We start from the raw sequence: 14435 nt of genomic DNA on the forward strand, positions 1-14435 counted from the left end.
GCGCAGAGACTGCTCGCTCATCAGGAATCAGGAAGCCAATACTTCCAGTTTACATTAATTAATTAATTAGTGTAAAAAGTACAAGGTTTCCGGAACGAAATCACTGATATGATCTATAATGAGACTGAATGATGCGGTTGTTATTGTTGAATGAAAGGATCCAAAAAAGTACCGTACAGGGTAGTTCTTCCCCCCCCCTCCTTTTAACCAACCCGTACAGGTACAGATGAATGGATAAATGGGGATGCTCATTGTCACGTATACACACATGCTGGGCCCCCACTCATCACCATCTCTTGCATCAGCCATAACCAAAACTTAGCTTCTCATTCCTCATAACTGGGAGAAAGGAAGAAGGATCTCTTCTTCCTTAATTAAGAGTATAACCTTAGACGATTCAACCTACCCACAGGGCTCTGTTCTGCGTTGACAATGGTAATATTCTGTTTAACGTAAAGAAAACTGTGTGTCAAGAGAGAGGCGACTTTTGGAAATTAAGCTTTTAGTCAACAACGATATGATCAAGATTCCCGTGTTTGTTTTTCCGATCGTTCCCTCTTCAGTGGATACTTTCTTCTTTCTTCCAAGCATGTAGCTTTCATCTCACGGATGAGGGTTTCAAGTTTCCAAGGATGTAGCCGGGCGTAATGAAATTTCTGGAACAGGTATAGAAAATCATTGACATTCCCCCTTCGTTTTATTCCTAACCCTTTACAATTCTAACAAAAGGAGGGAGGCATGAGCAGGCAATCCCAAAGAAAACGCAGAAAATACAGAGACACGACAGTGTTGTGTTGCAGCCCCCCTCGATGAAAAACCACAAGGGCATAGCACACAAAGAAAGAAAACCAGAGAGATATACCACAACCATTCAGAAAGAAGAAGGAAAAAAAACAGGGCACTCAGTAATTCCAGAGCAAACTATCGAGGTTATTTATGATTCCACTCTCTGCTGGCACTGCTAGCTGATCAGCGATGTACCCGTCACAATCTTCCATGCTCTGTAACCATGGTGATTGATCCATCCACCCATCCGATAAAGAGTCCATGAACACAAACTCATTCCTAAACTCACGCGTCTCCTCACTTGTTTCCAAGCTCGGCAACTCTATGATCTCGCTCAATTCCTCCGAACCACTGCACATTTCCCTTGCCGAAACCAACGAGGTCATGGAAGATGAAGATGACAATAACGAGGCGGACGATGACGATGGCGAGTCAAACTGATCCATTTGAGCGGCTTTTGCTGCGGCTGCCTGAATATCGCGCGGAGAGACAGAGGCGGGGCGGGGCAGCGAGCTTGCTAGTTCAGGGAAATTGAGAATGGCGGAGTTCCCTTTGATGCTCAGAGCAGCGACGTCGTGTGCCCTTGCGGCCATTTCAGGGGTTGAGAATGTACCCAGCCATATGCGAGATTTTTTGCGTGGCTCGCGAATTTCAGAAACCCATTTGCCCCAGCTACGCATACGGACCCCACGATACACAGGATGTTTATTGGAGTCTCGAATGCGTTTTATCTTTTTTGATTCTGGGCCCTGAGACTCACCCTGTGAGACTGATTTTTTAAGAGCCCTGCTTGAAGGGGGTGATGATGGTGAAGTTGGCGGCGAGGAGAATGAGTTTGAGCTGCTCTCTGCTTCAGAATTCTGGGGTTCAACATTCATCGTCGGCAATGATTATTAGGATGGGAAAGGGGTGATGCTTTTTTTTTTTTTTTGGCTTTTGAAGTTTCTGGTGTTGTGTACAGCCTACAAAGAAGGAGGCACGGGTGAAAGAAACTAGAAACAGAGAAGGGAGAAAGAGATTTTTAGCAAAGGGCATGCAAGTGAAAACGATGAGCTTATGCGTTGTTCCCGTCACTTCCCAATGAGTCACACAACACTTATAAAGGTTAATGGGGGACCCGCGAGAGAAATGGGTTGCCCTGCCAGTCCCAGTGGTAAAATGAGTCCACAGTACCTTTCTTGCGCCACGCAACTTACTTTGAATTTTCCTGCATTCCCTGTTCTCAAATCAACCCCCCAATAACTGGTTTCACCCCCCATTACACTGTTGATTTATCCCTCATCAGCTGGCTTTTCTGCTCCATTATCAACTCCTTTCATTTTCACCAATTTTCCTGGTTCCTCTTCTCACCATTCCCATTTAGTGAGTTATATATCGTGATGCGTCTCTCAGCAAGGAAGCAAATTTGGTAGGCGGAATGGTAGTATTAATGAAGATTAATGGGTGAGGCAGCGAGCTAAAGCCATCGCTGACAGTCTCATACTTGGACATAACTTACTTTCTTAATTTCGGAATGAAATATAAGACGGACATAACTTACTTTCTTTCCTTGACAACACGCTGTTTTGCTTTTATCGGTGGACACTAAATGTCACCATTAAGAATCTGAGGTTCTCAATTCTCTAGCCCCAACCTCCAACTCCCAACTTGCAACCCTGGCTAGATTCATTCAACTGCATATTTTGTTCTGGACAACAAAAAGAAACTGCATATATTATTATGACCTCATCAAGTGTACCGCAGTTAGTTGATTTATTGAGCTGATTGAAAAAGGTGACTTCCGGGTATTCTCCATAGAATATTCATCCAACCAATTACCAAAGCGTGTGACTCCCTTGAACAATAAGATGGTAACAGAATGAATGAGGTTATTGGAAGCTCGTTAGTTAGTTAGTACCATAAATTTTTGCCACTCTTTGGATCATCTCACTCTCTCCCTCTGTGAGTGTTTTTTACCCCCCTTAAAAATCATGCAGGGTTTGGCGATCCGTAAATAATCAAGATCTCTCTTAAATTCCTGGGTTCTGCTTCATGTCTTAACTGGTGCCTTGAAGTGATTGTATAGTATACTATAAGCTGGTAGTAGTTGAATGGCTGTCATGACTTCTCAGTCACCACATGCGAGTCATTTGTAGGTGGATGCAAATGAGTTCTTGACACGTGTAGTAGATGAACAGAAGTTATTTGGATCTTAATAAATGGACTAACCCCACATATCAAATCGACATTTTCCTGTATCATATTAATCAAAGGGGCCCTTTTTCCTATTAGGACGCGACTCATTATGAATTTCTTGTAATTTACCGTACCAATTATTGTAAATTTTTTGCGTTGTAGGAGATAACCCAATAATAAAATTCCACCATGCAATGATACATCAGGCTGCGAGTGAGATCCAGTCCATACCTCAACATTACTGTGTGTTTCTGCTTCAATTATTAATGTTCTCTTGTGAGGTTGGTGTCTTTGCTTTACTCTTTTAAGCTTTTCAGCGAGAAGCAGTCTCCGAGCTTTGTGCTATGGCTGGGCTGCGCTACAAAACAGAGCAGCTCTGTTCCCTTTTTTCAATGGGTTCAGCAACAGCCTTTCCATGACTTTGGTTTTCATATTTTGCTAAGTATCGACATCTCAACACTCCGTAGCCACGTCTCCGATAATCTGCATGCCAACAAACAACAGTCATCTTCGTCTACCTTCTTAGGTTGGGTTTCATTGAATTTTTGTGGGCATCGCATTAATTTCACGCGACTGATTAACGTAAGCATGAAGATAACTCTCCAAGAGGATATGCCTGCTAAATGGGCTGTTGATGGATACTTATTGGGACCCGTGAATGATTTGTCACTCTACAGGAATTACAATTATGGACTCTATCTACGAAAAACTGGCCGTATAAAGGTGTGCTCTACAGAGACAACGGCACCAGCTCATATTTTTTATCAACAAAGCGATCAACCAAACTGGGCATCGAGACATCCGGGCCATACGGACGCGCTGAAGAGCTAAAGGTCCGACAAGGCTAGTCTCATAAAAGATCCTTTGAGTTCGTCGTACAGAGCAGATTCTGTTCCCCGATTCCTCCGGTCATGTTGGGTTCTTGACTGGTTCCCATAAAACTAAATCATTATTTTTGAGTGTACCACTTTATTTAACCGCGTAATAGAAGCTAGCCTCAATTCACTTCAACCTCGGGTATTGCATGCATGCAAAAGATAAAAGAGGAAGTGGATGCACTGTTTGTGACACATTGCTTTAATCAGAGGATGGGGTTCCCTAGGTTGAAATGTTGAGGTGAGTCAAATGAGGTAAGGAGAATCCTGACTGAAACAGGCGGCGGCACCGCCTTTGCTATAAGTTTCACGTGTATTGCCCATACATGCGACTGCAAGATATAGCAGGGTGTTCGACCCACATTAATTTCACTGCCGGTCGGTGGGACCTTATCACCTACTTAAACATGGTAAATATTTCATGCATGGTATGGTCACACAATGAGTCTGATGTTATCTCATGTCCTGTTCACCTGCTTTTCAGATGATAGTTTCAGGATCATACGGGGACTTTTAGTTGCAGCTTTTGCTTCTTCACATATATACTTTAATTTCATGCATTCTAAGTGGGGCCCCACAGAAGAATGTTGATTATTATAGTCTTACCTTGTGACCTTGATTTTCTATTGGAATGTGTACTAATTCATGTTGATACGAAGGTGGTGCAAGCAAATAGCAAAGTACAATTATTTGCAGGTTCTTTTCCGGGCAATATGATCGATTACCTTCTGCCATGCTCTGTTTCAATGGAAATTATGCTTTTCTACTGTTTATTCGTTGCATTTTGATACGGCACACTGCATACGAATTTCTTTCAATTTTTGGGTAAATATGATCTCAGTACGGCTGGCAATGTGCTTATCATCATGAGCATGTCCAAATTCGGTATTGCCAGAGAAATATGAAGCTAGTACCCCTCCATTTTAAGGACGATCTACCACTTGAGATGAACGCTGCTCAAATATTTGAAAAAAGCAATCAAAATCCACCGTCTTTAAACAGATTGCCAAAGGCACATGAAATGTATCTTCCTTGTTGCACCACTAACCTGAAACAAAATGATTGTCTTCATCTATCCATTTGTTAAGTTGTCTGTGAAACATTATTTTTCCTTCTTCCCAGTGAAATGAAGAAGTCGTTTGATTCGATATCAAGCGCTACCACAAAAACCTTGAAATACTTCATGCAAACATTCCTTACTGGTTAAGAAACTAAATCTGCTCCGTTAATATGCAAATTTGTAGATCTTCACCAGAAGTTAACAGCGTTAGCATCAAGAGGATCTTCTCTAGAGGCAGCAGCTTTTCTTATAACAAGAGCTTCTGGGCAGGTGCGAAGTGTGAACTATGGAAACATACCATCAATGGTCACAGAACTTTCTTCTGTCAAGAGTCAAAACTAAAGCAGACTGTTTGCAGTTGTCGCCGCTGTACTTCAATACTAGCAGTTAAGAGTTGTCCTCATGCTCGTATCGGACAACAGAGTCATGAGTTATCTCTACGTGAAAAAGATAAAATAACTGACTTTGTGCCATTATTAAACTTATTTCACAATAATTCAGGGACATTGTTATTTTGGACACAGCAAATCTCCACAAACTTAACAATCAGTAGGGAAAATATTTATATTTACACCAGACCTCCCAATCAACAGTGGCCTATTCAATCAACTAAACACGAGCTCTGTCTGTAACATTTATGTTGCATTTATGGAGAAGACTCTGTTATACCAAACAGAATGAAGTATCATGTGAAATATATCGTACTTGACAGGATTGGCATGCCAAAGAAAATGCCGCTGCACCTTTTTGACCCTCATCTGCATTCGAAGATAGGTCTTTGTGGGGATGGAAAGCAGTAGGCTCTTCAAATTTGGGATGTCTTTCTCCAACACAAAAACAGCAAACGATTCCCAATTCAATACCTCAATAAAGGGAGGAACAAAATTATCTGATATAATGACCGGGACACACTCGTAAAAAATAGCCTCCACCACTCTTGGACTGTTCACTTCGTAACCTCTAGCACATATACAGTATTTGCTGCTCTTCATGTAGTGGATGTAGTCCCTGTTACCCTTGGACTTGGGCAATTTTCCAAATATTTTCATGTCAGGATCTTTATTCTCCCAGTGCTTCAACAGAATTGGCCTAACATACCCATGCATACTGCCTGCAAAGAAGGCCAGATTTGGTCTCCTGGAAATTCGAAATCCTCCAAGGTCTTGAGCCGGGTTCCGAGAATTGATGACAAATGTTTCAGGCAGAGATACGTCCTTCCCAAACACAAACCCTTCTTTGATATCAGCATTGCACAGTGCTTTTATGCAGTTAGACATGCGCTGCCTTGTTTCTGCGGGGGCCTGCATGAAGATAAATGAGATATAATGTTTATTGTTTCATTGAGTATAAATAACAAACGGTCGGTGGACCCAGCAACTAATTAATTAAAAGGATGGAAATATACCCAGTCGTGGCAAGCAGCTAGAAAATGATCAGCTCCCCCTGTTCTGTTCCAGAAGGGATACTTCCCGCCAATCATGTCTACATAATTATTCAGATACTCGATCAAGTTCTTGTGACTGTGTGAATTCTTTACATACAAAGCTTCCTGTAACATTCGAGAACTAAATGGTAAGTAAAACAGGTGAGCTTTCTTTGGGTCTTTGGTAACAAATCTCGTATTAGCTTCCATCAGTTTCATGAACCATCCCTCAGAAGCATATATTCCCGTCAGAAATGGTGAATGCAAAACAGGTCTTGCTCCTTCTCTGTATACATACACTTTAAGAGTCTCTTCCATTAACTCATAGCTCCTGAAATTAGACACTTGACAATTAGAAAGTTTAAATGAATGGCTTAAAAGCAACATCATATATCCTGTTTCATGTGTTGCTGCTGGCCTGCTGATATACATTTCTTTGCATACATCTTGTACAGGAACACAAAAACACGTCGACTGAATATTCGTATTTAATTATGCAATTCCAAGAGTAAGATTTTATCTCTGAAGGATACTTTCTAAACTTTTTAAATATGTGATAAAATTATACCTCTTGAACAACGAAAAATTGTGGTATAGCGGAGCATATAGACTTGGATCATCCTTCACAATAGGTGCGTTTTCAATCTCTGATCTGGCCTGCAATAGCTCCTGATCGATGGCTGAAGACCACAGCGGCCTCTAGAAAGAAATTAACATGTACAAGAAGCCAACACAACAGCATCAAAGGCAGGATTCCTCCCACTAACTAAACTGAAATAAAATGAACATTCAGTTAGTAATATACCATAGAACGGTACGAGGCATGGCTCTGAAGCATCAACTTGTTCATTTCAGATATTGATGTCACTTCGGGAATTGGCATGTGTGAAGTTTTACTTCTGACAGGGGAATTCTTGCCTTGTGCTTTGTCCTCATTCTGCAATGGCTTCAAGTTTTCATCCTTTTTTGCCATGTTTTCTTTCCCAACTGAAGATGGGTTTGACTTGGAATCAATTGGTAATCCTGAAGTGACATTAATTGGGTCTACTACTGTTGGATGTTTAGGTTGCATTGCCGGAGAAAGGGACAGAGGACTAGTGTATGAACTTTCAGTATTTTGTACTGATATAGATGGAGCGTTTTCCCGTCCAGAACTGTTCGTCAAATTATTACCCATAGTAACATTATAAATGCCGTGGTCAAACCGTCCTGCATGCTTCGTTGCAGATCCATTATACGATTTCTTAATATTGTCCTCCACAGGAAGTTTGTCAGACTCATAAAATTCAGAAGATTTGTTTGATTCCACGGGGGGTTTCAAGACAAAACCAAAATTTGTAGCTATCTTCTCTTCCCCAGATGTCTTCGGGCTATTTTCCACTTCCAAGGCATCCCCATCGGTAGAGTTTGGGTTATTCAAACTTGTCATACTGTAAGATATCTCAGAATTAGACGGTGGTTGTGGAATCTGATCGCTACTAGTAGCTCCAGATACTGGAATCTTATTGGTATAGAATAAATTGACTAGCACATTGCCATATGGAAGTTCAAAATATTGAAATGCCAGAATCAAAGTGAATGTTAACCCAATGAACCGTAAAAATCTCTTTGTTTCCAGCTTCGTCAAGGACAAAAAATCTAGACCCATTTGCAGAAGTTCTTTTCCCGTCAGTTCACTTCAACTACTCTTACCACCTCTGTAGATTACAGAAAAACACTAATCCGGTTAGAAAGACAAGCATTTTTAAACTAAAGAAGGGGGTGGAGGACAGAAATTTCCCTTTCTGCCCGGAACATTGTCTCAATCCATTATTTAAAAAAAAAAAAAGGGAAAAGGGAACTTTGATTGATTGCAAATATTATGATCAAAGTAACAAAAGGCATAAGAGATGCGTAAAGAAAACAAGAAAAGAAAAGAAAAGAGTAGCATGCAATTGAACCACCTGAGAACAACCAGTCCTAGTCAGACTGGGATCAAAATTCCAGAACAGAGTCGCTGTCCTCAAAATCCACCAAACTTGAACTTATGACCGACCAAATTACATGCAACACAAGAAAAAGGTTTAATTTTGGTGATAACTTTTGCTCCACGCAAAGTCGAACCCAAAGAGACTGGCTAATTGGAAATCACAGGCACTAGTGCACTACAATGAATCGGCATTTTTGTTTTTCTTGGGAAGCATCAAGGTGATCGAAAGAGAAAACGAAAACAGAAGAGAGTTACGAAAACAAGATAATAAAGAATTCAAGAAGAGATAGCTTGAAGTATAGTTTTATCCGGAGGGATGTGAATCACCTGGTGTTAAAGGCAGATTCTGATCAGAGGTGAGGTGTTTGTGATATTTCATGCACTTTCAGGGTGATCAAACAGGGATGCTTGCTTTCTTTAGTTTAAGAAGGGAAATAAAAGAAAAATAAAGTAGGTGACGGCACGGACTCCTACGTCGGAGCTTCAACTACACGCTCCTCCGTTCATTAATTTGGCTGATTATCGCGAAATAACGTGACGACATTTACATACATACATATATATTTATATATATCATTGAAGTGCTGAACCTGAAGGCGAAGCAGAGGGTCTTGAGGGTTGTGAGTTCTGACAGAAATCCAACGGAGCTCAACGCCACGCGGCACCACCTCCGATAGCCACTTCGCTTTCGCTTTTATTCCTCATAATTTCTTTCGTGCACCTTTCCATTTCAATAATTCCCTCCTCATTGCAAGACTGAAATAAAAACCAGCACTTCAATTATTATTTGTTAATTTTAATTACCCCTCCAGTTCTTAATATAAGACTAATTTAACTAATTTGATTGATTAAGAAAGTTAGTTAGTTAATTATAAAAAATGTGACATGTTTGTCCTAAAACACCATAATCATCTTTCTTAATACCTTCTTCTCTCTTTCTCTTCTACTTGGTTATGGTTGAGGGAATATCTATAGGGGTAATTTAAAAAAAATTAATAAATATGAAAAATAGGTCTTATATTTAAGACTAAAACTAACTTAATAATTGAATCCTATATTAAGTAACGGAGGAGTAATAAATAAAACGCTTTTAATAATCACCATTGCACTACCATCAATTGGCCGATTCTTTGTTGCAAATGATATGTTGACAACTAAGTAGATTATTAAGTGAGCTTTCCCCTGAAATGAGAGACCGTTTATTATATCTTTGCTTATTAAATACTCCTCCGGTCCTTAATATAAGACCCAATTTTTGAGTTGGTTTTGGTCCTAAATATAAGACCCATTTATCATATTTATCAATTTTCTCTAAATTACCCCTATAGATAATCCCTCAACCATAATCAAATAGAAGAGGGAAATGGGTATGGTGTTTTAAGAAAAATGTGTCACTTTTTTTATAATTAACTAACTTACCTAACTTCCTTAATCTAATCAAATTAGTTAAATGGGTCTTACATTAAGGACCGGAGGAGTATATTTTTTTAAATTTTTGTTGTGCACTTGTACTCCATAGCATAATAGAGGCCTAATACTGCACGCTAACGTTTATCGTATCTAATACTCCTCCAGTCCTAATTATAAGACCCAATTGACTTATTTGAGGAGATTAAGGAAGTAAGTTAAGTTGGTTATTTATAATAAATAAGTGTTGTTATTCCTAAAATATCCTTGCTAATTAAGTATATTGGCTAAAACTATCATTATTAGAAGGATTATCTTGAAAAAAAATACATAAATATAAGAGAGAAAATGGATTGGGTCTTATAATTAGGACCAAATAAAAAGTCAAATTGGGTCTTATAATAAGGACCGGAGGAGTAATTGGGAGATTCCCTATATTTCATATTATTTATGGAATTATTCAGGATATCTGAGAAGTAATAATTTAAAAATTCTTTTTGGAAAAATAGAGGGAGGAATTGAAAAGTAAAAACGAACTGTGCATGTACGCTATTCATAGCTTATAAATAATATAATTACCCAACGTTTTTAATTTTTGCTCTGTAGTAATTTGAAATGAAGATTCGCTCATAGCCATCAGATGTCGCAGTCTAATTAGAAATTTAAGTTAGCCACAGTCCAATTTTATTTTATTTTAAAAAAAAAGCGATGGGTGTGGCGTCCTCTCGCTCTTGATACTTAAATCTTAAAAAACCTAATCTCGATTGACTATTGTTTGAACCCTGAAGCTCGAGTTTGAAATCACGAGCAAATAATGATTTAATATTGGCCCCTTCACCATCAACCAATTTGCTTCCGCCATGGGCAAAGGCAGATAATTGACTAATTATATATAGCTCCATATATATCATTAATTGGCTGGCGATCATGTCACCAATTTACGTATAATGTTGTGAATAGTCATGAAACTCCCCACCGTTTTCTTGGTTTTTTCGGGTCGGAGAGTGAAGCATGAAGGTACGGCGTGATTGAGAAGCAAGCCAAGCTGTCAAAACTCAAAACTGGAAATAGATCAAAATTTACGATTTAAGACTCTAAGCAAAAGACACGAGTGCGCACACATATATACTCCCGTTCTATAAAATAAAATCCAGTTAACTAGTTTGAATGGTTAAAATGTTAGTTAAATTAGTTAACATTGAGTGTTTTTTCTAAAACACACAAAGTATTTTTTTTAATTCTTTTCCTCCTTTTCCTATTTAATAATTGTTGAGAAAATATTAATAAGACTAATTTAAGGAAAAATTAATAAACATATAAATTAGATTTTACATATATATATATATATATATAAAACAAATATCAATTCTCTAATTAAATTCTATATTAAAAACAGAACAGCGTCATATAGGAGTGGTGCCTACTGCCTAGTGACTTGTTTAATTTGGAAGGTGCTCCGGGGGGTGTGGTTACCAATAACTAGCAGTACAATTTAGTGGGACACCCTAGCAAGTAGACCGACAGGATGAAGATCTCGTGTTTAAAGCATATTTGGACCACCCTAAGTGATAAACATAAAGGAACTACATATATAATTAATCCTGCAAACATGGTATATTTTCCTGCAATCTTATATTTGACGCTAACTAGAATATGGGGGGAACTTCGGATCAGTCATACGATTCATATTTATTACTCATTCGGTGTTAAATATAAGACTCTTATACATACTAGTATAAAGACAAGAGGAATAATTTTTATGCATGTCTTGGGAGGCAGATACATCCTCAGACAAATTCATGGGATGAGTCATAAATCACTTGTGTAATAAATTTTGCCCTAAAGCTGGATAAATTTTTATTTTTGTTATAATCAATTATTAATAATGATTGTTTTGGCATTGAATTATCGAAAACAAAGCTATCAAGTTCCTATTTAGGGGGCAATTGTTTTTATTATTTTAATTACCGAAATAGTTTTAACCGCACGTGAAGGAATCGCTTTTGTTTTGAGAAAGGAGAACCGGAGAAGTCAGTGTTGACCCGAGTCACTCTTAATTTGTATCGTGATCCTTATTCATAGAGCACTGAACTATGTATCTTTAAATTGGAATCCTTCGAGTACGGTTCAGTATACTCTTTGAAACAATATACCTATGACGCGCGAGGGAATGTACATGCTGGGATAAATCTATTAGTTGGGTTCATTCTTAATATTTGTAAATTACGACAATTTAGAGAGAGAGAATGAGAGAGAGATAACTGCAGATACACCAACTTAATTAGAATAAACCGAATAAACCGTGCGTTAGTAGTATAATTCATATATATTATTCCTCCGGTCCTTAATATAAGACTCATTTAACTAATTTGATTATATTAAGGAAGTTAGATAAGTTAGTTAATTATAAAAAATATAACACGTTTTTTCTAAAATACCATAATTATCTTTCTTAATACCACATCTCCCTTTCCTACTTGAGTATGGTTGAGAGAGTATTTATAGAGGTAATTTAAAGAAAATTAATAAATATGAGAAATGGGTTTTATATTTAGGACTAAAATCAACTCAACAATTAGGTCTTATATTAAAGATCGGAGTAATACTGTCTCTTTTCAAAATTGGCACTTGTTATACTTTTCATGTAATTATGGACTTTATAGTTGTGATTATAGCCGAGTTGCCCTTTTTTTTTTTGTTCAGTTTATTTTAGAAAAGAAGTATTTTTTATTTACTAGGGCTGAGGCCCCGCCCAAATAACGTGGATATATATATATATATACTCCTCCGGTCCTAATTATAAGACCCAATTGACTTATTTGAGGAGATTAAGGAAGTAAGTTAAGTTGGTTATTTATAATAAATAAGTGTTGTCATTCCTAAAATATCCTTGCTAATTAAGTATATTGGCTAAAACTATCATTATCAGAAGGATTATCTTGGAAAAAAATGCATAAATATAATAGACAAAATGGATTGGGTCTTATAATTAGGACCAAATAAAAAGTCAAATTGGGTCTTATAATAAGGACCGGAGAAGTATATATATAAAGAAGGTGCATAAAGGAGAGGTAATTAATTAAGGCATTAAGTGGAGGAATAATTAAGAAATGGCGACTTGGGGTATGGCATTATTGCAGGTGAATTGCCCCAGTAATTCTCAGAGAAAGCCAGCTAATGCTTTCCCTAACAGTCCTAATCAACCCAAAGCTCCACTCTCCTCTGTGTTTCAAGTAACTGATCTATATCTACATTTATGGCCTGCCGCATGTGTCCTTTTCTTCTTCACCAGCTACATATTTGCAATGTGAAGGCAGGAAATGGATTTGGCTGTACTTTGCTGAGGGTCTACATCCGCACATTTGATTGTCATGAAATAATATTGTTATAACATGTATACATCATCAACATATAGTTGTACAAAATACCACCTCTGGTTCTTAATATAGGATATCGTTTGACTTTTATTTTAGTCTTAAATATAAGATCCTAATCCACTTTGTCTCTAATATTTATACATTTTTTTCAAGATATTCCTTTTAACAATACTAGTTCTAACCAATATACTTGATTACCAAAGATATTTTAGGAAAGACAACACTTATTTAGTCAACTAGCTCTTTTAATTAGGATTGGAGGTAGTATATCATTATCCACAGATATCACTCTCTTATAAGTGAGGGAAGAGGGAGTATTTATATTATTTATCTCTTTAGTTGCAAGGATATATATAAAAATTTTACTATTTATAATTACATACATCCCTCTTGTGAATTGGTCTTTTTAGTGGTCCAAACAATACGAATAAATAAGAAAGTTCGTCTTGCTTAAAACTTCATTTGAGTGTATATAGATTTTTTCAAAGATTTTTCTCCTTAAGTGATGGAATTTAAAATCAGTTTTTTTTTTTTTACTTCCTTTTTTAATCCAGCGAGAACACCTATTGTATTGTTAAAACTGTTAAAGGTTTTTTTTAAAATAAAAAATAACAGAAGTTGAGTCACTGAGACGGGTTTTGGGTATTAAAAGCTGGGCCTTAAGCCCAAAAAGAATAACAAAAAGGTCCCGAGAAGAGATCTCCTCTGGTTTGAGCTGATAAACAAGCCCCGAAGGTGATGAAAGTGGATAAGACTGTAATTCGGCCGAGTCATCTCCACATCTCATAATTTGCGGTTGATGTCCTTCTTTCTTAGCCTCTAGTCACCCTCCCCAAAAAAGGGCAAAAAAACCTTCACTGCCTATTTAGGAGATGTTTGGCAACCCCTAAAAGTACTTCTCAGAAGTATTTTTTCGTAAAACGAGGTAAACTTCTCTATATATTTACTTCATAAACCGTAAAAATACTTTTAAAACCATAATTTGGTTTCCATCCAGACACTCCCTTAATCTCATTATTGAGTTATAGGAGGAATCGAACTCTACTCAAATTTAATTTTTATGGATTATTTCAACTCACGTGCCCTTTTCTCTGCGGGAAAGGGAAAAAAAAAACGCCGTGCAATTTTTACTTTTAGATAATTTGTTTTGAAATATTTGCTTCTTATTCTTCTTGCCACCATTGAGATACTTGCTTCACACAATAATAAGGATCAATTCGTTGTACGAAATAATTTTTCCGGCCAGTTGAAATGATTTTTTTGGTGACTTTTGTGATATTGAAATTTCGAGCATCTCCTTAATCCGACGTCTTCCTTCAAGAAACGGACTGCAATAAAGCCGAAGGCATAAACCAGCATACAT

At 37.6% G+C, this 14435-nt stretch overlaps 2 protein-coding genes across 2 annotated transcripts; both read right to left on the reverse strand.

The window, feature by feature from the left end:
- Positions 1-668: 668 nt before the first annotated feature.
- LOC114734360 (ethylene-responsive transcription factor TINY-like) lies at positions 669-1874 on the reverse strand. Its single transcript, XM_028921988.1, has one exon. It carries the CDS (start codon positions 1662-1664, stop codon positions 903-905), a length of 762 nt encoding a protein of 253 aa, XP_028777821.1. The 5' UTR covers positions 1665-1874; the 3' UTR covers positions 669-902.
- A 3552-nt stretch (positions 1875-5426) lies between these two features.
- LOC114734370 (probable glycosyltransferase At5g03795) lies at positions 5427-7447 on the reverse strand. Its single transcript, XM_028922008.1, has 4 exons — positions 7125-7447; positions 6888-7018; positions 6302-6650; positions 5427-6197 (listed from the first exon to the last, which is right to left on the reverse strand). The coding sequence occupies exons 1-4, from the start codon at positions 7389-7391 to the stop codon at positions 5532-5534; spliced, it is 1413 nt and encodes a 470-aa protein (XP_028777841.1). The 5' UTR covers positions 7392-7447; the 3' UTR covers positions 5427-5531.
- Positions 7448-14435: the final 6988 nt, after the last annotated feature.

The sequence above is a fragment of the Neltuma alba genome, unplaced genomic scaffold (genome assembly GCF_004799145.2).
Source record: "Neltuma alba isolate B1F8T4 unplaced genomic scaffold, ASM479914v2 tig00013086_pilon, whole genome shotgun sequence".
Lineage (NCBI taxonomy): Eukaryota > Viridiplantae > Streptophyta > Magnoliopsida > Fabales > Fabaceae > Neltuma > Neltuma alba.